This window comes from Manis javanica, chromosome 8 (genome assembly GCF_040802235.1).
Source record: "Manis javanica isolate MJ-LG chromosome 8, MJ_LKY, whole genome shotgun sequence".
NCBI lineage: Eukaryota > Metazoa > Chordata > Mammalia > Pholidota > Manidae > Manis > Manis javanica.
The window spans coordinates 46,685,713-46,709,368 of record NC_133163.1 but is presented as its reverse complement, the minus strand read 5'-3'; the positions used below and the strand labels follow the sequence as shown (position 1 = coordinate 46,709,368).

At 37.6% G+C, this 23,656-nt stretch overlaps 1 protein-coding gene across 3 annotated transcripts in view; it reads left to right on the top strand.

Moving 5' to 3' along the window:
• STYX (serine/threonine/tyrosine interacting protein) overlaps positions 1-23,656 on the top strand; it is a 56,258-nt gene that overhangs the window by 6,778 nt on the left and 25,824 nt on the right. For all 3 annotated transcript variants that reach the window (XM_037016194.2, XM_073211234.1, XM_037016193.2), the window contains 3 exons: positions 17,699-17,731; positions 18,588-18,641; positions 21,777-21,874. In XM_037016194.2, the coding sequence (XP_036872089.1) occupies positions 17,699-17,731; positions 18,588-18,641; positions 21,777-21,874 (185 nt within the window). The remainder of the gene's footprint in view (positions 1-17,698; positions 17,732-18,587; positions 18,642-21,776; positions 21,875-23,656) is intronic.

Genomic DNA, 23,656 nt, shown 5'->3' with positions numbered 1-23,656 from the left:
GGGGGTTTTGTTCTTGGGTAGTTTTTTGATTACTGCTTCAATTTCATTGCTGGTAATTGGTCTGTTTAGATTTTCTGTTTCTTCCTTGGTCAGTCTTGGAAGATTGTATTTTTCTAGGAAGCTGTCCATTTCTTCTAGGTTTTCCAGCTTGTTAGCATATAGGTTTTCATAGTTTTCTCTAATAATTCTTTGCATTTCTATGGCATCTGTCATGATTTTTCCTTTCTCGTTTCTGATTCTGTTGAGTGTGTTGATTCTCTTTTTCTCTTAATAAGTCTGGCTAGAGGCTTATCTATTTTGTTTATTTTCTCAAAGAACCAGCTCTTGGTTTCATTGATTTTTTTCTATTGTTTTATTCTTCTCATTTTTATTTATTTCTTCTCTGATCTTTATTTTGTCCTTCCTTCTGCTGACTTTAGGCCTCATTTGTTCTTCTTTTTCAGTTTCGATAATTGTGACTTTAGACTATTCATTTGAGATTGTTCCTTCTTTAAATATGCCTGGATTGCTATATACTTTCCTCTTAAGACTGCTTTCGCTGCATCCCACAGAAGTTGGGGCTTTGTGTTGTTGTTGTCATTTGTTTCCTTATATTGCTTGATCTCTATTTTAATTTGGTCAATGATCCATTGATTATTTAGGAGCATGTTGTTAAACCTTCATGTGTTTCTCGGTTGACATCTGTTTAGCCTTAGGATTGCTCCCATCTAGAGCAGTCTCTCTAAAATACCCTGTAGAGGTGGTTTTTGGGAGGCAAATTCCCTCAACTTTTGCTTGTCTGGGAATTGTTTAATCCCTCCTTCATATTTAAATGATAATCGTGCTGGATACAGTATTCTTGATTCAAGGCCCTTTGGTTTCATTGCTTTAAATATATCATGCCATTTTCTTCAGGCCTGTAAGGTTTCTTTTGAGAAGTCTGATGATAGCCCGATGGGTTTTCCTTACTGGGTGACCTTTTTCCTCTCTTTAGCTGCCTTTAAAAGTCTGTCCTTGTCCTTGATCTTTGCCATTTTAATTATTATGTGTCTTGGTGTTGTCCTCCTTGGGTACCTTCTGTTGAGTTCTGTGTGCTTCCGTGGTCTGAGCTACTATTTCCTTCCCCAGTTTGGGAAAGTTTTCAGCAATTATTTCTTCAAATACACTTTCTATCCCTTTTTCTCTCTCTTCTTCTTCTGGTACCCCTATTATGTGAATATTTTTCCTTTTGGATTGGTCACACGATTCTCTAAATATTGTTTCATTCCTGGAGATCCTTTATCTCTCTGTGTGTCAGCTTCTCTGTGTTCCTATTATCTGGTTTCTATTCCATTAACAGCCTCTTGCATCTCATCCATTCTGCTTTTAAGTCCTTCCAGAGATTGTTTTATTTCTGTAGTCTCCCTTCCTACTTTGTCTGTTAGCTCTTGCATTTTTCTCTCCAGCTCCATCAACATGGTTATGACCTCTGTTTTGACTCTTTTTTAGGAAAATTGGTTAGGTCTCTCTCCCCAAGGTCCTTCTCAGGGTTTGTGTCTGTTGGTCTGGTCTAGATGAAATTCTTCTGCCTTTTCTTGGCGATAGAGGTAGTTGTGGGGAGTTGGCACATGTGTCAGCTGGGAGAACGTCCCTTCTTGCTAGTTTGTGGCCTTCCTCTCCTGTGAGAATGGCGACCCCTAGCGGCTTGTGCTGTGCAGCTGTGCGCAGACAGGTTCTCTGATTCTTGTCTGGCCTCTGTGGAGCTCTGCGGGCTGCTGTGGGCGTGACCGGTCTCAGGCTGCTGCTCTCCTATGGCGGTCCGTGCCAGAGGTGTAATGGGCAGGTGGCTGTTTTTTACAATGAGGGGCCTCAGAGCTGCACTGCCGCCCTGGGGGTTAGGGTGCCCGGAGTTCCCCAGGATTCCAGCTGCTGGGCTGAGTGTGACAGGATACTTCCATCCAGCTGTGAGGCCCTTGTCCATTTAAGGCTTTCAAAGACCACTCACTTTTCTTTTGCCCCTGGGGCACCGGCTGCAGGGACCCACTCCAGATTTTACTGTCCTATTTCCCTAGTATCCAGCACACCATGCACTGTGTGTCTATGCTCCCAGTGCGGATGGCTAGGGCTGGGTATTTAGCAGTCTTTGGCTCCCTCTCCCTCCCCGCTCTGACTCTTCTCCTCCCACCGAGGAACTGGGATGAGGGGCGCTCGGGTCCCACCAGGCTGTGGCTTATATCTTACCCCCTTTGTGAGGCGCTGGGTTCTTGCAGGTGTAGATGTAGCCTGGCTTTTGTCGTGTATCTTCTGGTCTCTCTTTTAGGAATAGTTGTATTTGTTGTATTTTCAAAAATATGTATGGTTTTGGGAGGAGATTTCAGCTGCTCTACTCACACTGCCTGCCATCTTGGCTCCTCCATCTTTGAGCATTTTTTTTTTTTTTTTTTTTTTTTGAGAGGGCATCTCTCATAATTATTGATCAAATGGTTGTTAACAACAATAAAATTCAGTATAGGGGGGTCAATGCTCAATGTACAATCATTAATCCATCTCAAGCCTAATTCTCGTCAGTCTCCAATCTTCTGAAGCATAACGAACAAGTTCTTACATGGTGAACGAATTCTTACAGAGTGAATAAATTCTTACATGGTGAACAGTACAAGGGCAGTCATCACAGAAACTTTCGGTTTTGATCATGCAATATGACCTTTAAACCATCAGGTCAAATATGAATATTCATTTGATTTTTGTACTTGATTTATATGTTGATCCCACATTTCTCCTATTATTATTATTATTTTTATTTTTAATAAAATGCTGAAGTGGTAGGTAGATGCAAGATAAAGGTAGAAAACATAGTTTAGTGCTGTAAGAAGGCAAATGTAGATGATACAGATGATCAGGTGTGTGCCTATGGACTAAGTATTAATCCAGGCTAGACAAGGGCAGCAAGACATCCACGGATGCAGAAGATTTCTCTCAAAGCAGGGGGGGTGAGGTTCTGAGCCTCACCTCTGTTGACCCCCAAATTCTCACCTGATGGCCCCCCTGCGACTGTGCCTGTCTTAGGTTGTTCCTCCCTTGAGGAATCTTACCCGTCTCTGGCTAACCAGTCATCTTCCGGGGCCATACAGGGAAATGTAAAGTTGGTAAGTGAGAGAGAAGCCATATTGTTTGCAAAGGTTAGCTTTTTACTTCTTTGCAGATTTATGCCCTGTGGCTTCTATGCCCAGCACTTGTCTCGAGGTATCTTTACCACCTGGAGGAATTATGATACTCGGTAAATTCGATATGAGGCACGAATTCTATTTAAAGTTTGTAATTAGGAAGGAAGAAGAAAAGCTATAGATGTAGCATATGAAGGAAACTTGGGAGGATTGATTATTTCTTTGACATATCTTCTTGTATAGTACCTTAAGTATGTATAGGTTTTAAACTACTAACTAATTTGCACACACATATTGACATAATAGGAATACGGTGACATAAACAAAGCAAATCTATAATTACCAGCCATCTCCAGTGAAGCCAAGAAAACCATTTAGGCACCCTAGGCATTTGTGAAAATTTATCTATGATATGATGGATATTTTCCAACTGTACTTGAACCATCAGACAAATTAAAGCAGCCCATTTCTGGGATCTGTTCACATCCCATATGTTCTTTTAACCATAGATAGTCTATAGTCATGAGATTTTGGGGTGCTACAACTTGCACCCCTCCCAACTCCTGGTTGAGTTCCAACAGTACAGATCCAGTCAAATTCGTTGTCTCACTGTATGCACATGCCAGCCTAGACATCTCCCTCCTCCTTCTCATGGCAAGTCCAGGAGATGGTGGGCTGGATGCAGCCACAACCGCAGCATCGTCCGGATCCCTGTGGAGGCTTTTTGATGATCATCCCCCGGCACGAGTCCTCCAGAGAGTGCTGATGCCGGAAGCTCCTCCTCATATCGTATCTTAGTTCATTTTCTGGGTATCCAAGCTAGGCCTTGATCTTCTGCGTAGAAACAAACAGACCCTTTGCCCACACTTTGACATGCCCTCTATACCACTGTGCAGAACTCATTGGAGGTCAGCACACAGTAACTGCTTTTTTTTTTTTTTTTTTTTTAATTAAGAGAAAGGAATATTATCAGAAAAGAGTACCTCCATAGCTGATCATCTGACACCCTTTAAGTGATCAACATTAAGGATATTTAAAGCATGCGTTGATCTTTGATTTACCAATAGTTTTATCCTGTTAAGGAGTAATCCCCCTTTTCTTTCTTTCTTTCTTTTTTTTTTTTTTTTTAAATTTTTAATCTACACTTACCTGAAGAATACTATGTTTACTATGCTCTCCCCTATATCAGGTCCCCCCTAACAACCACATTACGGTTACTGTCCATCAGCTTAGCAAAATGTTGTAGAGTCACTACTTGTCCTCTCTGTGTTGTGCAGCCCACCCTCCCCTTTCTCCCTCCCCCCCATGCATGCTAATCTTAATACCCCCCTTCTTCTTCCCCCCCCTTATCCCTCCCTGCCCACCCATCCTCCCCAGTTCCTTTCCCTTTGGTACCTGTTAGTCCATTTTTGGGTTCTGTAATTCTGCTGCTGTTTTGTTCCTTCAGTTTTTCCTTTGTTCCTATACTCCTCAGATGAGTGAAATCATTTGGTATTTCTCTTTCTCCGCTTGGCTTATTTCACTGAGCATAATACTCTCCAGCTCCATCCATGTTGCTGCAAATGGTTGGATTTTTCCACTTCTTATGGCTGAGTAGTATTCCATTGTGTATATGTACCACATCTTCTTTATCCATTCATCTACAGATGGACATTTAGGTTGCTTCCAATTCTTGGCTATTGTAAATAGTGCTGCGATAAACATAGGAGTGCATCTGTCTTTCTCAAACTTGATTGCTGCGTTCTTAGGGTAAATTCCTAGGAGTGGAATTCCTGGGTCAAATGGTAGGTCTGTTTTGAGCATTTTGATGCACCTCCATACTGCTTTCCACAATGGTTGAACTAATTTACATTCCCACCAGCAGTGTAGGAGGGTTCCCCTTTCTCCACAGCCTCGCCAACATTTGTTGTTGTTTGTCTTTTGGATGGCAGCTATCCTTACTGGTGTGAGGTGATACCTCATTGTAGTTTTAATTTGCATTTCTCTGATAATTAGCGATGTGGAGCATCTTTTCATGTGTCTCTTGGCCATCTGTATTTCTTTTTTGGAGAACTGTCTGTTCAGTTCCTCTGCCCATTTTTTAATTGGGTTATTTGTTTTTTGTTTGTTGAGGCGTGTGAGCTCTTTATATATTCTGGACGTCAAGCCTTTATCAGATCTGTCATTTTCAAATATATTCTCCCATACTGTAGGGTTCCTTTTTGTTCTATTGATGGTGTCTTTCGCTGTACAGAAGCTTTTCAGCTTAATGTAGTCCCACTTGCTCATTTTTGCTGTTGTTTTCCTTGCCCGGGGAGATATGTTCAAGAAGAGATCACTCATGTTTATGTCTAAGAGGTTTTTGCCTATGTTTTTTTCCAAGAGTTTAATGGTTTCGTGACTTACATTCAGGTCTTTGATCCATTTTGAGTTTACCTTTGTATATGGGGTTAGACAATGGTCCAGTTTCATTCTCCTACATGTAGCTGTCCAGTTTTGCCAGCACCATCTGTTGAAGAGACTGTCATTTTGCCATTGTATGTCCATGGCTCCTTTATCAAATATTAATTGACCATATATGTTTGGGTTAATTTCTGGGGTCTCTAATCTGTTCCACTGGTCTGTGGCTCTGTTCTTGTGCCAGTACCAAATTGTCTTGATTACTATGGCTTTGTAGTAGAGCTTGAAGTTGGGGAGTGAGATCCCCCCTACTTTATTCTTCTTTTTCAGGATTGCTTTGGCTATTCGGGGTCTTTGGTGTTTCCATATGAATTTTTGAATTATTTGTTCCAATTCATTGAAGAATGTTGCTGGTAATTTGAGAGGGATTGCATCAAATTTGTATATTGCTTTCGGCAGGATGGCCATTTTGACGATATTAATTCTTCCTAGCCATGAGCATGGGATGAGTTTCCATTTATTAGTGTCCCCTTTAATTTCTCTTAAGAGTGACTTGTAGTTTTCAGAGTATAAGTCTTTCACTTCCTTGGTTAGGTTTATTCCTAGGTATTTTATTCTTTTTGATGCAATGGTGAATGGAATTGTTTTCCTGATTTCTCTTTCTATTGATTCGTTGTTAGTGTATAGGAAAGCTACAGATTTCTGTGTGTTGATTTTGTATCCTGCAACTTTGCTGTATTCCGATATCAGTTCTAGTAGTTTTGGAGTGGAGTCTTTAGGGTTTTTTATGTACAGTATCATATCATCTGCAAATAGTGACAGTTTAACTTCTTCTTTACCAATCTGGATTCCTTGTATTTCTTTGTTTTGTCTGATTGCCGTGGCTAGGACCTCCAGTACTATGTTAAATAACAGTGGGGAGAGTGGGCATCCCTGTCTGGTTCCCGATCTCAGTGGAAATGCTTTCAGCTTCTCGCTGTTCAGTATAATGCTGGCTGTGGGTTTATCATATATGGCCTTTATTATGTTGAGGTACTTGCCCTCTATTCCCATTTTGCTGAGAGTTTTTATCATGAATGGATGTTGAATTTTGTCAAATGCTTTTTCAGCATCTATGGAGATGATCATGTGGTTTTTGTCTTTCTTTTTGTTGATGTGGTGGATGATGTTGATGGATTTTCGAATGTTGTACCATCCTTGCATCCCTGGGATGAACCCCACTTGGTCATGGTGTATGATCCTTTTGATATACTGTTGAATTCTGTTTGCTAATATTTTATTGAGTATTTTTGCATCTACGTTCATCAGGGATATTGGTCTGTAATTTTCTTTTTTGGTGGGGTCTTTGCCTGGTTTTGGTATTAGGGTGATGTTGGCTTCATAGAATGAGTTTGGGAGTATTCCCTCTTCTTCTATTTTGTGGAACACTTTAAGGAGAATGGGTATTATGTCTTCTCTGTGTGTCTGATAAAATTCCGAGGTAAATCCGTCCGGCCCCGGGGTTTTGTTCTTGGGTAGTTTTTTGATTACTGTTTCAATTTCTTTGCTTGTAATTGGTTTGTTTAACTTTTGTGTTTCTTCCTTGGTCAGTCTTGGGAGGTTGTATTTTTCTAGGAAGTTGTCCATTTCTTCTAGGTTTTCCAGCTTGTTGGCATATAGGTTTTCATAGTAGTCTTTAATAATTCTTTGTATTTCTGTGGAGTCTGTCGTGATTTTTCCATTCTCATTTCTGATTATGTTGATTTGTGTTGACTCTCTTTTTCTCTTAATAAGTTGGGCTAGAGGCTTATCTATTTTGTTTATTTTCTCAAAGAACCAGCTCTTGGTTTCGTTGATTTTTGCTATTGTTTTATTCTTCTCAATTTTGTTTATTTCTTCTCTGATCTTTATTATGTCCCTCCTTCTGCTGACTTTAGGCCTCATTTGTTCTTCTTTTTCCAGTTTTAATAATTGTGATGTTAGACTATTCATTTGGGATTGTTCTTCCTTCTTCAAGTGTGCCTGGATTGCTATATACTTTCCTCTTAAGACTGCTTTCGCTGCATCCCACAGAAGTTGGGGCTTAGTGTTGTTGTTGTCATTTGTTTCTATATATTCCTTGATCTCTATTTTGATTTGTTCATTGATCCATTGATTATTTAGTAGCATGTTGTTAAGCCTCCATGTGTTTGTGAGCCTTTTTGTTTTCTTTGTAGAATTTATTTCTACTTTCATACCTTTGTGGTCTGAAAAATTGGTTGGTAGAATTTCAATATTGTGGAATTTACTGAGGCTCTTTTTGTGAGCTAGTATGTGGTCTATTCTGGAGAATGTTCCATGTGCACTTGAGAAGAATGTATATCCTGTTGCTTTTGGATGTAAAGTTCTATAGATGTCTATTAGGTCCATCTGTTCTAGTGTGTTGTTCAGTGCCTGTGTGTCTTTACTTATTTTCTGCCCGGTGGATCTATCCTTTGGGGTGAGTGGTGTGTTGAAGTCTCCTACAATGAATGCATTGCAGTCTATTTCCCTCTTTAGTTCTGTTAGTATTTGCTTCACATATGCTGGTGCTCCTGTATTGGGTGCATATATATTTAGAATGGTTATATCCTCTTGTTGGACTAAGCCCTTTATCATTATGTAGTGGCCTTCTTTATCTCTTGTTACTTTCTTTGTTTTGAAGTCTATTTTGTCTGATATTAGTACTGCAACCCCTGCTTTCTTCTCACTGTTGTTTGCCTGAAATATGTTTTTCCATCCCTTGACTTTTAGTCTATGCTTATCTTTGGGTTTAAGGTGAGTTTCTTGTAAGCAGCATATAGATGGGTCTTGCTTTTTTATCCATTCTATTACTCTATGTCTTTTGATTGGTGCATTAAGTCCATTTACATTTAGGGTGACTATTGAAAGATATGTACTTATTGCCATTGCAGGCTTTAGATTCGTGGTTACCAAAGGTTCAAGGTTAGCTTCTTTAGTATCTTACTGCCTAACTTAGCTCGCTTATTGAGCTGTTATATACACTGTCTGGAGAGTCTTTTCTTCTCTCCCTTCTTATTCCTCCTCCTCCCTTCTTCATATGTTGTGTGTTTTGTTCTGTGCTCTTTTTAGGGGTGCTCCCATCTAGAGCAGTCCCTGTAGGATGCCCTGTAGAGGTGGTTTGTGGGAAGCAAATTCCCTCAGCTTTTGCTTATCTGGGAATTGTTTGATCCCACCATCATATTTAAATGATAGTCGTGCTGGATACAGTATCCTTGGTTCAAGGCCCTTCTGTTTCATTGCATTAAGTATATCATGCCATTCTCTTCTGGCCTGTAGGGTTTCTGTTGAGAAGTCTGATGTTAGCCTGATTGGTTTTCCTTTATAGGTGACCTTTTTCTCTCTAGCTGCCTTTAAAACTCTTTCCTTGTCCTTGATCCTTGCCATTTTAATTATTATGTGTCTTGGTGTTGTCCTCCTTGGATCCTTTCTGTTGGGGGTTCTGTATAATTCCATGGTCTGTTCGATTATTTCCTCCCCCAGTTTGGGGAAGTTTTCAGCAATTATTTCTTCAAATACACTTTCTATCCCTTTTCCTCTTTCTTCCTCTTCTGGTATCCCTATAATACGAATGTTTTTCCTTTTGTATTGGTCACATATTTCTCTTAGTGTTGTTTCATTCCTGGAGATCCTTTTATCTCTCTCTATGTCAGCTTCTATACGTTCCTGTTCTCTGGCTTCTATTCCTTCAATGGCCTCTTGCATCTTATCCATTCTGCTTATAAATCCTTCCAGGGATTGTTTCACTTCTGTGATCTCTTTCCTGACATCTGTGATCTCCTTCCGGACTTCATCCCACTGCTCTTGCATTTTTCTCTGCATCTCATCCCACTGCTCTTGCATTTTTCTCTGCATCTCATCCCATTGCTCTTGCATTTTTTTCTGCATCTCTGTCAGCATGTTCATGATTTTTATTTTGAATTCTTTTTCAGGAGGACTAGTTAGGTCTGTCTCCTTCTCAGGTGTTGTCTCTGTGATCTTTGTCTGCCTGTAGTTTTGCCTTTTCATGGTGATAGAGATAGTCTGCAGAGCTGGTACAAGTGACCGCTGGAAGAGCTTCCCTTCTTGTTGGTTTGTAGCCTTTTCCTGGGAGAATAGCGACCTCTAGTGGCTTGTGCTGGGCAGCTGTGCGCAGACAGGGCTTCTGCTTCCTGCCCAGTTGCTTTGGGGTTTATCTCCACTGTTGCTGTGGGCTTGGCCTGGCTGGGGCTGTTCCTCCAAAATGGTGGAGCCCCGTTAGAGGGGGAGCAGCCAGGAGACTATTTATCTCCGTAAGGGGCCTCTGTGCTCCCTGCTGCCCAGGGGGTTAGAGTGCCCAGAGATCCCCAGATTCCCTGCTTCTGGTCTAAGTGACCTGTCCTGCCCCTTTAAGATTTCCAAAAAGCACTCTCCAAACCAAAACAACAACAGCAACAATGAGAGAGGGAACAGAAAGGAAAAAAAAAAGAAAAAACACGCGATTTTTTTTTTTTTTTCCTCAGGTGCCGGTCCCAGGCACCCGCGCACTGGTCCTGCTGCCCTGTCTCCCTAGCACCAGGGTCCCTGTCCTTTCAAGGCTTCCAAAAAGCACCCACCCACCGGTCCCGCAGGGAAGGAACGCTCAATATTCTTGGTCCTCAGGCACTGGTCCCACGCACCCGCTCACCAGTCCTGCCGCCCTGCCTCCCTAGCACCGGGGTCCCTGTCCCTTCAAGGCTTCCAAAAAGCACTTGGCAAAAAGAGAGAAAAAAAAAGGGGAAAAACGCGCGATTTCTTCCGTCCTCAGGTGCTGGTCTCAGGCACCCACCCACCGGTCCCACAGGGAAAAATGCGGGATATTCTTTGTCCTCAGGTGCCGGTCCCAGGCACCCGCTCACCAGTCCCGCCGCCCTGCCTCCCTAGCACCGGGGTCCCTGTCCCTTTTAGGCTTCCAAAAAGCACTCGCAGAAAAGAGAAAAAAAAAAGGGGAAAAACGCGTGATTTCCTCTGTCCTCAAGTGCCGGTCTCAGGCACCCGCCCACCGGTCCCGCAGGGAAAAACGGGGGATATTCTTTGTCCTCAGGCGCCGGTCCCAGCCACCCGATCACCAGTCCCGCCACCGTGCCTCCCTAGCACTGGGGTCCCCGTCCCTTCAAGGCTTCCAAAAAGCGCTTGCCAAAAAGAGAAAAAAAAAAAAAAAAGGGGAAAAACGCGCGACCTCCTCCGTCCTCAGGCACTGGTCTCAGGCACCCGCCCCCAGGTCTCGCAGGGAGAAACGCGGGATATTCTTTGTCCTCCGGCGCCGTTCCCAGGCACCTCCTCACCGGTCCCGCCACCCTGCCTCCCCAGCAACGGGGGCCCGTCCCTCTAAGGCTTCCAAAAAGCGCTCGCCAAAAAAAAAAAAACTGCTCCGGTTTCTCTCCACCCGCCGGGAGCCGGGGGGAGGGGCGCTCGGGTCCCGCCGGGCTGGGGCTTGTATCTTACCCCCTTCACAAGGCGCTGGGTTCTTGCAGGTGTGGATGTGGTCTGGATGTTGTCCCGTGTCCTGTGGTCTCTATTTTAGGAAGATTTTTCTTTGTTATATTTTCATAGCTCTATGTGTTTTTGGGAGGAGATTTCCACTGCTCTACTCACGCCGCCATCTTGGCTCCCGCCTCTTTGAGCATTTTTATAAGATTTTTTTTCAGTCCCCTAAGTGCAGTTTTATGAATCATGTAACTTTGCATTTGTATGAGAAGGAAGGAGAGAGCCTAAAAGATGTTTTAATGTTTGGTACTTTCTAACTCATACTCATGATTGAAGGATTTTCCCTTGGAAATAATTTCTCAGAAAAAGTTTGTTTCATAACTTGGAATATTTTGGCTTAACTGGCTTGCTTTAGCTTAAAAAATACAGTTGGACTTTTGGCTGGTCACCGAAGTTTGCAAAATTGATTCTACTAAATAACTACAATAGCAATTCACAATAGATCATTGGGAGTCTGCCCCATTCATACTATCTAAAGTGATGAATTTTAGGAGCACTATGAGCAAGCTGAGATTAAGGAAGGAGTATGAAATAGGCAAAACTTGGTTATTAGATGGTTACAGATGGATGTATGGTAGAGCAAGACCATCATGAGCATGAATGACTCTTAAAATCTTGATCTGGTGTCCTAAAGACATTAACAGAATTGGTAGACAAGGACAGTTTAAGATTTGTTGTGTAGGTAGTAAGGGTAGGCAAACAGAGAGGTTAGATTATTGAGATCAGGATTTAATGCCAGCACCAAGGATTGTTCCAAATGAAATTTTCTGTGAGAAAAAGCCTTCTGGGTTTCAAAGGATCCATACCTATTACAGCAAGTCTCATGGTCACTAACATAGGCTGCATGCTTATTTATGTGTCTTGTGAATAGGAATAATTTTTCATTCTCTCCCACTGCACAACTTAATATTTACTCTTACAACATATTTTGCAAATACAGCATACATGATCTATTTAACATAAAACCTGTGGGAAGCCCACAGTATCTTTGAAGCCTCTTGTTTCACTTAAAAATTCAGATAAATTTTGCATTCTGTCTCATATGGTCATTTGTTTAAATATAAAAATACTTTAAATTAGTGGCCAGTGAAAATATGTTTTTTCTCCATAAAAGTCTTTTGGTAAAATGGGTATTCCAACAGAAGCACATTTATCCTTTGGTTTTAAGTGCCTTCTGGTATATTGCCGGATGTTCCCTGGAATATATGTACTCCATTTCCTTATATATGCTCCCCCTTTTTTCTTCTTTCATCACTCACAATTTAGAGATTCATTTTAGGTAAACTCTAAAGTACATGTTTCTTTAATCGCTTTTCGTTCTTACCGCTCTGACAAGTTGCTTCAGGAATAAAAGGCTGGCTGTTAGACTACTTGACAATCTTTTTTTTTTTTTAAGGAAGAAAAGGAAAAAAATATCTATAGTACCTAGTGCCATGGATTTCTAAACTGTACATCTATTGTGTGCTTATTCTGTTGCAAGGCGCTCTGCTCATTGTTAGGGGTATCATGACTGAAATTACAGTTTCTAGCCTGAATTCTTTAAAAAGAAGCAGGTAAACGTTCAGTTTGTATGAATTAATTATGTTTCCCTCTCCTGGCATGGAAATTATATGCTATATTTCTGTTCTATTTATCAAAAAATTATTTTATGCAGCCACTGTTTAAATATATGTTTGCCATGTAGTTCTTCATACATTAAGAGGCTATGTAGCATAGTGATTAAGAAAATCACTGGAGTCAGACTAGTTAGACTCAAAGTCAAGTTATTTAGGCTTTCTGTGTCTATAATAGGAATGTAAAATACAGACAGTAGTATTAAAAAACATCTTTTAGAAGTTGCTTTAAAAAGTTCTGCTTGGTAGTAAAGTCTCTGCTTTTGTTTGTATGAAATTGTCTTTTACTTCACTCTTCTTGAAAGATTACTTTCTAAGCATATATTCTATTATAATAATTTATTCACCACTTTGAATGTATTATTACTCTGACTCCTGGCTTCCATTCTGCAGTTGAGAAGTCAGGGTCAGTATAAATGTCCTTTTGTATGTAATCTGTCTTTTTTTGTCTGGATGCTCTTTTAGTGCATGGATATTAAATGTACAATTCAATGAGTTTTGATGAAGATATACACCAGTGTAACTACTACTCCTATTAAGATAGAGACCATTTCTCTCAACATAGAAAGTTCCCTCATATCCATTTCCAGGCAGTCTTTACCATACCCTTCAATAGTCAACAAATTTGATTTCCTATAGCCATAGTTTAGTTTTATCTCTTCTTGAACTTCATATAATGAATCAGGCAAAATAGACTCTTTGTTTATGGCTTTTTTCTCTGAATATGATACCTGTGAAATTCATTTATATTCTTGTGTTGATTGATAAGTACTTGATTCTTTTTATTGCTGATGTTCTATTTCATTGTATGACTATGTCATGGAATGACATTTCAGTTCTTTGGCATATGATGAATAAGCTGCTTTAAATATTCTTATACAAGTCTTTTTGTGGACATATGTTTTCATTTTTCTTTGGTAAATCTTAGTGGAATTGCTAGATGAGGTAGGTGTGTGTTTAGCATTTCATTTTCACTCCCATAAGCAGTGCTTGAGAGTCCCAGTTGCTCAGCATCATCGCTAACATATGGTGGTGTCAGTCTTTTTAACTTTAGCCATTAGTGGGTATGTAGCAATATCTTGTAGTTTGAATTTCCTTGATCACTAATAATGTTGAATACTTTTTCATGTGCTGTTGGCCATTTATAGATCTTCTGTGGTAGGATGTCTGTTCAGTTCCTTGCCCATTTTAAAAATTGGGTTGTCACTTTATTGTTGATGTGTATTTATGTATTTTGCATTCAAAGTCTTATTGAATACATGTATTACAAATATTTTCTTCCTGTTTGTGGCTTGTTTTTCCCTTTCCTTAATGTATTTCATTGAGCAGAAGTTTATAATTTTCATGAAATTGAGTCATCAGTTTTTCTCCTTTAAGCTTAATAATAGCTTTTGTGTCCTCTTTAAGACATCTTTGCCTTTTTCAAGGTTGCAAAGATATTCTTCTGTTTTCTTTTTATCATTTGTGCATTTATGTTTATACATAGTTTTTTTTCTTTAATTCATTCAAAAAGCATTTATTGAATGCCTGCAGTGTGTCAGCCACTGTCATCAAGCATTGGAAATAGATAACAGCAGTGAAGACAAATAAAACATTTGTGTGTATTTTGTCCAGTTGTTCATACACTACTTGTTATGATTTTTCTTTTTCCTTGTATTGCCTTGCAGTCTTCTGGACGCCATTCTTTTCCATTCTTCGATTTGCTGTTAGTCTGAAATAAGAAATTTTCTTTGTTTGGTGTGCTGCTGTTTCACCATCTGCCTGTTCATTTCTTTCCCTTATCCTGCTTGGGATTTTTTGGGTTGCCTATTTCTGGGGTGTGGTGTCTTTATTTATTTGTTTGTTTGTATGACTATGTCATGGATAGACATTTCAGTTCTTTGGCATATGATGAATAAGCTACTTCAAATATTCTTTTTTATTTATTTATTTTTTAATATTCTTATACAAGTCTTTTCGTGGACATGTTTTCATTTTTCTTTGGTAAGAAAATGTCTTTTATTTTTTTCTAATTATTTTTTTATTGAATTATCATTGATATATATACTCTTATGAAGGTTGCACATGAAAATCAATGTGGATACTACATTCAACCATATTATCAACCCCCACATGTCCCATTGCAGTCACTGTCCATCAGTATAGTAAGATGCCACAGAGTTACTATTTTTCTTCTCTGTGCTACACTGTCTTCCCCATGATCCCCCCCACACCATGTGTACTAATCATAATACCTCTCAATCCTCTTCTCCTTCCCTCCCCACCCACCCTCCCACACCCCTCTCCTTTGGTAACTGCTATTCCCTCCTTGGAGTTTGTGAGCCTGCTGCTGTTATGTTCCTTCAGTTTTGCTTCGTTGTTATACTCCACAAATGAGGGAAATCATTTGATATTCGTCTTTGCCTTACTTATTTCACTGAGCATAATACCGTCTAGTTTCCTCCATGTTGTTGCAAATGGTAGGATTTGTTTCTTTCTTATGGCTGAATAGTATTCCATTGTGTATATGTACCACCTCTTCTTTATCCATTCATCTACTGATGGACACTTAGGTTGCTTCCATATCTTGGGTATTGTAAATAGTGCTTCAGTAAACATAGGAGTGCATATGTCTTTGAATCTGAGAACTTGTTTTCTTTGGATAAATTCCTAGGAGTGGAATTCCCAGGTCAAATGGTGTATCTATTTTTAGTTTTTTGAGGAACCTCCATACTGCTTTCCATAATGGTTGAACTAGTTTACATTCCCACCAGCAGTGTAGGAGGGTTCCCCTATCTCAGCATCCTCAGCCAGCATTTATTGTTCCTAGTCTTTTCAATGTTGGCTATCCTAACTGATGTGAGGTGATATCTCATTGTGGTTTTAATTTGCATTTCCCTGATAATTAGCTATGTGGAGCATCTTTTCATGTGCCTGTTGATCATCTGAATTTCTTTTTTGGAGAATTATCTGTTCATATCTTCTGTCCATTTTTTAATAGGGTTATTTGCTTTTTGGATATTGAGGTGCTATAGTGTCTTTAACCAGTTTTGGAAAATTCTCAGTATCTTGTGTTATATTATTTCTCCTTTTTTTTTTCTCTCTCCCTTCCTTATGGAACTTAGATTCTATACATGTTAGACCTTTTAATTTTATCTTCTATGTCTGTTAATTGCTCATATTTTCCAACTCATAATTTAGGTCATTTTCTGTTATGTTTTCCAGTTCACAAATTCTGTCTTTATCTGTGTCCTTTCTTTTCTTTAGCCTATCCACTGATTTTTTTATTTCAATTGCCCTTTTTCATTTCTACATACTTGTTTTGGCTCTCAGTTTTTTAATCCTTGGTCATACTTTTGATAATCTTACTTATTTAAGTATATTAAATGTGTTAAAATTTTTTATCATAATATCTGCAGTCTTTGTGGATGTGATTCAGTTGCATCTGCTTTTCTTGGTGGCTTATTCCTTTTTTTTTTTTAAAGTTCATTTTTTATTGTGAACTCATTGGAACTTACTTGTGTGAATTATTTCTGATTTATGTTTAGGGTATTCCCCTCAAGAGAGAAAAAGCATTTGCTGCTTCTAGGAACCCACAGACACTATCTACCCAGGACCACTTGACATTAAGTTTTCACTTGGCTTTACAGAGATAATTGAATTCTAATGCTAAACTTGCATGAGAGCCAGATTGTGGTTATAAAAGCCCCACCCCGCTACTATCACCTACTTCTGTCTAGAGCCAAAGCTAAGAAAGGCAAGAGTATGCATTTCTATGAAGATGGGGTTAAGTTATAGTTATTTTCCCCACTAGTTTGTCTTTCACTGAGGGTGTTGCCTTTTGGGGTCCAGGCATTTTTGTCTTGATGTGACTTGCCACTTTTGAGCAGATCCTTGGCTTTGTCTTATGTCTCACATGTGCAGTGCCCTTTAAAATAAGGCCATAGTTTGCATATGGAAAAACTAGAACTCTATGCATTACTGGTGGACTGTAAATTGGTTTTGAAAAACTTCTGGCAGTGTCTAGTAAATTCAAATATAGGCCTACCCTGTGATCTAGTGATTCCATTGATACTTATATATTCAAGAGAAATGAATGCATATATCCATAAAAGTGTGCTTTCTTGTGTTTGTGTGTATCTGGGGATTTCTTCCCCTCACTCCCTTGGTAGTTCAGCTGTGCATTTAAATATATTTTTAAAAATAAACTTGAACTGTCAATACATAGACAATTTCTCAGGGTTTATAGTCCACTTCTACCTTGCTGAGACCAATTTCCAAGATTAAAAATAAAAAAATACTTTCAGTTTCTCTTTATTAAAAAAAAACTGCTGACTTCATTGCAGAAGTACTATTTACAAATGAGAACTATATGTACTATATTTGATTCTTTATATTAATTCACTGTAACTGTTTTTTTCTTTTCCTAACTTTTAAAATATTTTCTGTCTTTTGCCATTGGCATTTTGCATTACTTGCTAACTTCTTTATCTTGGTTTGAATTCCAAAGACAGAATGAACTCTATAGTGAAATTGAAAGGAATTGAACTAGACAGAGTCTTAAGCCCCAGTAAGATATGGAAAGGCTGATAAGCACCTGGCAGTTTAGATCAGGGATGGCAAATACCTTTCACATATCATTCTTCTTTTATCCATTACAGGTATTGCTCATTGAGCACAGCACTCCTCTCTTCCTGAGACTTTCCTCAAAAAGCATTTTAGCTGCCTACTGCCAGTTGATTTATAGTTGGCATGAATGATGAAAAATCTACTTGACATCTCTTATTTACAGGATCAGTTTTTGGGAGAAACTTATGCAATATTTATTTTTATAATTAATGAGCTGTTCCATCCATTGTATAAAGTAAAATAATCATAATTTAGAGGCCCAATTATTAAAAGAATACTTTAATCATTTCTTATTACTTATATTTTTAGGTGTTTGTGAAGCCAATTGAAACTGCTTTTTATAGAATATTCTTGAAATATAATGTATTTTTTTTAAATCCATAGACTTGTATGTCATATCTTTAACCTTTAATTGGGTGACATTTTTCATAATGTTATTTACTTGTATTCTTGTGTTTTCCTTCCATTTTTAAGGAGTGGACCTATCCAATGAGACGAGAGATGCAGGTATGACAACTTTTTTGTTTATTCAAGGCAACCCATATTATTAGTATCATCATTATTAAATAACTTAACCTGGTTTCACAAAGGATCTGAGACCTGTTGGCTCATGATAATTAGGCTTCATCACTAAGTGTTTTAAATATTAACACGTTTAAGGTTAATTATGGATTTTAAGAAGATGGGAAGTGAATTGTTGCCTTTTTTCCTTAGATGAGAGCCATGGATATAATATATGTGTATGTTTAATGAGTCACTGTTTTTCCTCATCTGAAAAACTGGGTATGATATTTGTGCTCCTTTTGAAAGCAGTTTGCTTTCTGTGCTTGTCTACTTTAGATAAGTTAAGGAGGGTTAAAAATGGAAAGAGAATCATTCCTTTGAGTAATTGTTCATTTTTCTGTATGATTTCCACTATAACTGTAAGTAGCAGTTCTAATCTTGTATTTTGTGCTGCTTTTGATTGTCTACATAAGGTTGCAAAGGGATGATTTCTTTATGCCTATTTTATTCCTAGTCTACCGCAGAGAGTATAAGTAAAATTAAGAGATGTCTTATTAATCCAAAGACAGTGTGCTAATTTTACTCAACCTGCTTACAAAATGCACCATGGAAGTTCAAATATCTGGTTCTTTAGAACTATCCTTAAACTTTAACTGTCTCATTTACTATATAAAGCACATCTGCATTTTGCTTCCTAGTCACTTGCTCAGTGTGTGGCTAGACAGTGCTCCTGAAATAACAAGCTTTTTAGCAAATTATTATAACAACTATGAAAACACCCACAAAATCACTTATATGGTGCATATTTTGTACAGGTTTAAATTGCTGATGGTAAATATCTCAATTTTTTTTCCCCTAGGAAATTTTACCTGGATTGTTCTTAGGTCCATATTCTTCCGCTATGAAAAGCAAGGTATGAACTTTAGGTTAGGTTCATCAAGAAACTAACCAACTTTCTTGGAGTAAATTTTTTTAGTAGTAAGAGTTTTACTTGAATGAGAGTCCACAAATACTTCATGTTATTGGTAATTACCATTCTGGAGTACCAACCTCTTTCCAAATTTTACTGGACCAGTAATTCTTTAGTGTTGAACCACAAATCGTGAGTTTTTATATTTTACTTTTCTCATAAAATCCATAGGTTTGAAAGATTTACTAAATAAATGACCTTATTTACTTACCCTCTAAAATGTTAGTCATCTGTTATTGCTAATCATAGCTTTTGAACAATATGAGATAAAAATTAAAGCCCAAAACAAGGATATTTTAACATTTTAGCTAACCTTTCCTTACCAAGAGCAAGAGTGTGTGCTTGTATCCATGTGTTTTAATTGAAATGACTCAAATCTTATTTCTGTTTTTCCAGACTTTAGAGGTCTGGTTGCTCCAGGCTGTAAAATATTGTCTTAGTTAGTCAAACTGAAATGCATTTCTTCATTACACAATTGAAAGGGTAGATCTCATGTTAACACACAAAGCAGTGTTGTTGGCTGCTTCCTGGAGGATTCAGCCCTAAGAGTTATGACAATGCTACTAATTCTCTTTGAATTATAATGTGAAACATTGTATCACAAATGTTTTTCTTTGTACCCTGCCTGTTTACAAGTCAGTATTCTTGTGTATGGTATCTACCTACAGTAGGCTTTGTAAAAACTGTAGAGTTTTAAACTTTCATGATATGGTTTAAAGTATTTATGAATTTTAGGTTATTGGGAGGTTATTTTTTTAAGTTAGAGGCATCTTTTTGAGACTGGAAGGCTTGACTGTTGAGACATATCTAGGAGTAGCCCTAAACATTTTGATGCCTTCAACTAGGTTGTGAAAATGGGGTGTTAAAAAAAATTTTTTTAATACTAAGGAAAAGAGGGTAGATGACTTAAAGACTCAACTGAGAGTACTTTGTAAAAGACAAAAAAAAAAAGTTATAGCCCAAATAATGTATTTGCAAAACACTGGCCTTCAAGATTGTTTTAGATTATTTACTTTTCATATTCCCACTGCACTTTATAAATATCCTATTATAGTGTGTCACATTAAATTATAAGTATTTGTTTACAAATCTCCTCAAAACATCTTCCCTTTAAATTCACCATTGTCTAATTAGATTGAGGGAAAGCTTCTGTGGGCAAAATCACCTTATTTCCCACCCTGAGTTTCCATAGTGCAGCCTTTATTTCTTTTTATACTATAATCCAAAAAATATGTAACAATAACAATAAATAATAAATAATAATAAATATAAAGAAACTCTAGGGAATAAACTCCTTTTTTAATAGTCATATAGTTAAGTCTGTCTTTTATTACATTCAAAACTGGTTTTAATAAAAGGGACAAATTTAAGTTCCTTTTAACTAGTGAACTTTTTTTTGGTTAAATTTTCCTATGTATTGGTATAAGATGAGGTCATAATTTGCTTATATAAGTGAAAATCCATTGAGAAGTAAAAAAATATTCTGTGTGCTCTTACATTTGGGTTCTTTTTTTTTTAAGATTTGTTTTTAGTAGTAGTCTGATAATGTTCCTTTATATCTTGTTAAAACATGTTTTTATCCATAGTTATATGATATATTATAGTTTCTCATATTAATAAAATAGATATGAAAACTTCATATACATCAAGCATAAACAAAGGAATAAATATTGAATTCATTTTGAAGGTTTAATAAATATCTATATAGAATATTGATTAATTATTAATCCTACCAAGGCCTGCCTTCCTTCTCCTAACTCAAGATGTGCTCAGGAAATACAAAGATATTTAAACTTTCATCTATGTCAGAAATGCTAAAATTTGCTGCAAACAGTAACTTTTAAAACTTAAAAATCAAATTTTCTTCATCAGCTCAGGCTGCTAATATAAAATACCATAGACGGATGGCTTCAACACAGACATTTTTTCTCACAGTTCTGGAGGCTGGGAAGTCTGACATCAGGTTGCCAGCATGGCTAGTTTTTGGTGAGGGCCCTCTTTCTCGTTTCCTGCTTTCTTGTGTCCTCACATGGTGGAGAGAGGAAGATGACTCTTCCACTTCATACAAGGGCACTAATTCCACCATGGGGCTTCTACCCTGATGACCTCATCTAAATCTATCTAATTGCCTCATAAGGGTCTCACTTCCTAATACCATCACCTTGGAGGTTATGGCTTAAACATACGATTTTAGGGAGACACAAACATTCAGTCTATAACAAATTATTCTTTGACTTCTCTCATGAATTATTAGTATTACTGTTCTAGACTATTTAATACTCAAAGTGGGAATTAACTATATAGGCTGAAAATATAGAGAACTCAAGATTATTAATTCTGATTACTCATGCTAGCATGATTTGTTCATTCATTTATAACAATTACTGAATAACTATTATGTTCTTGTCTGTTACACGTACTTAATATGAATCTGTTCATACAAACAAAATCCTATTCTCATGGAGTTCACATTCTACTAAAATAGCATGTCATCTGTAAATGCTATTTACAGATATAACTATAAAAAACTATAAATAAATCAGTTGCAAATAAAACTTTATTTGATAATTTCTACTAATCCCCTCTAAAGAAAAAAATTGTAGTCAGTATATGTAACTACCATTAGTAAATGCTTACCATGAGCACCAGGTACGATACAGAATACATTTTATATAATTCTTACAACCACTCAGTGAACAGAAGTGTTTTCCCCATTTTCGTATAAGAAAACTGAGCCACAGAGCTCAAGTCCTTTGCAGAACTGGGATATATATAGAGCTAGGGCTTCATAACACCTAAGTCCATGCCCTTAGCCAGTATAAAGTATTGTTTCCCAAATAAACTATATTTAGGATCTCATCAAGCTCTAAAATTACAAGTGTAAAATTATCCTGTTAACTTCTTGAGGACATAGAGTATATTAATCTTGAATCATTGAAATATCTTGCTAATCACTTCAGTTATTATAAAATTAGCTGTACTACTAATATTCAGTCCTGTGTATTTTTCAAACATCTGCATTAAGATGATGTTTTGTATTTTAAACTATTTCTCTCCCCTCTCCTCACTTTTTTATAGCTATCTATACTACAGAAATATGGAATAACACATATAGTTTGCATAAGACAAAATATTGAAGCAAACTTCATTAAACCAAACTTTCAACAATTATTTAGGTAAGAACTATTGCTGTAGTTTATTAAAATGTTAAGGATAGCAAAAATGTAGTTTTTATTTCAAGTTGATTTTATCATACCAGACTTCTGTAATATATCATTTTATGAAAATGGGTCATACAGCACATCATTTGAAGAGTAAAATTCATTTAAAATATTTTAAATAAGTAATTCACGCACATAATGCAGAATTCTAAGTGTTCAAAAGAATGTATAATTAGGTACCTATCACCTAGAAACTCAATTTCCCTCCTAGGGCATCCATTGTAACTTCTTTTTTGAATATGCTTCCAAAGTTGTGTTACACATACAAGCATATTCTTACAGATGAACTTTTGTTTTTTGACACTGGCTTTTTTTTTTCTATTTGTCCAGTTGAATCTTTCCTACTGATCTTTTTTTGTTATTATTTATTTTTTTTATTAAGGTATCATTGATATACACTCTTATGAAAGTTTCACATGAAAAACAATTGTGGTTGCTACATTCACCTATATTAAGTCCCCCCTATACCTCACTGAAGTAGTCACTGTCCATCAGTGTAGTAAGATACCACAGACTCACTGGTCTCTGTGCTACACTGTCTTCCCCTGTAATCCTTTCCACACCATGTGTACCAATCATAATACCCCTCAGTCCCCTTCTCCTTCCCTGCTCAGCCATCCTCCCCCACCCTTCCCTTTTCATAACCACAAGGCCCTTCTTGGAGCCTATGAGTCTGCTGCTGTTTTGTTGCTTCAGTTTTGCTTCGCTGTTACACTCCACAAATGAGGGAAATCATCTGGTACTTGTCTTTCTTTGCCTGGCTTATTTCACTGAGCATAATACCCTCCAGCTCCATCTATGTTGTTGTAAATGGTAGGATTTGTTTTCCTCTTATGGCTGAATACTATTCCATTGTGTATATGTGGCACGTCTTTATCCATTTATCTACTGATGGACACTTAGGTTGCTTCCAAGGTGCTGCAATAAACATAGGGGTGCATATGTCTTTTTGAGTCTGAGATCTTGGCTTTCTTTGGGTAAATTCCTAGGATTGGAATTCCTGGGTCAAATGGTATTTCTATTCTTAGTTTTTTGAGAAACCTCTGTATTGCTTTCCACAGTGGTTGAACTAATTTACAGTCCCACCAGTGGTGTAGGAGGGTTCCCATTTCTCTGCATCCTCACCATCATTTGTTGTTAGTAGTCTTTAGATGTTGGCTAGCCTAACTTGTGGGAGGTGATATCTCATTGTGGTTTTAAATTGCATTTCCCTCATTATTAGCAATGTGGATCATCTTTTCATGTGCTTGTTGGTCATCTGAATTTCTTCTTTGGAGAAGTGTCTGTTCATATCCTCTGTTCATTTTTTAATAGGGCTATTTGCTTTTTGGTTGTGGAGGCATTTGAGTTCTTTATATATTTTAGATGTTAACCCATTGTTAGATGTCATTTACAAATACATTCTCCCATACTGTAGGATGCCTTTTTCTTCTACTGATGGTATCCTTTGCTGTACAGAAGCTTTTAGCTTGATGTAGTCCCATTTGTTCATTTTCGCTTTTGTTTTCCTTGCCCAAGGAGATGTGTTCAGGAAAAAGTTGCTCATGTTTATATTCAAGGGAGTTTTGCCTATGTTTTTTTCTAAGAGTATTATGGTTTCATGACTTACATTCAGGTCTTTGATCCATTTTGAATATACTTTTGTGTATGGAGTTAGAAAATAATCCAGTTTCATTCTCTTACATGTAGCTGTCCAGTTTTGCCAACACCAGTTGTTGAAGAGGCTTTCCTTTCCCC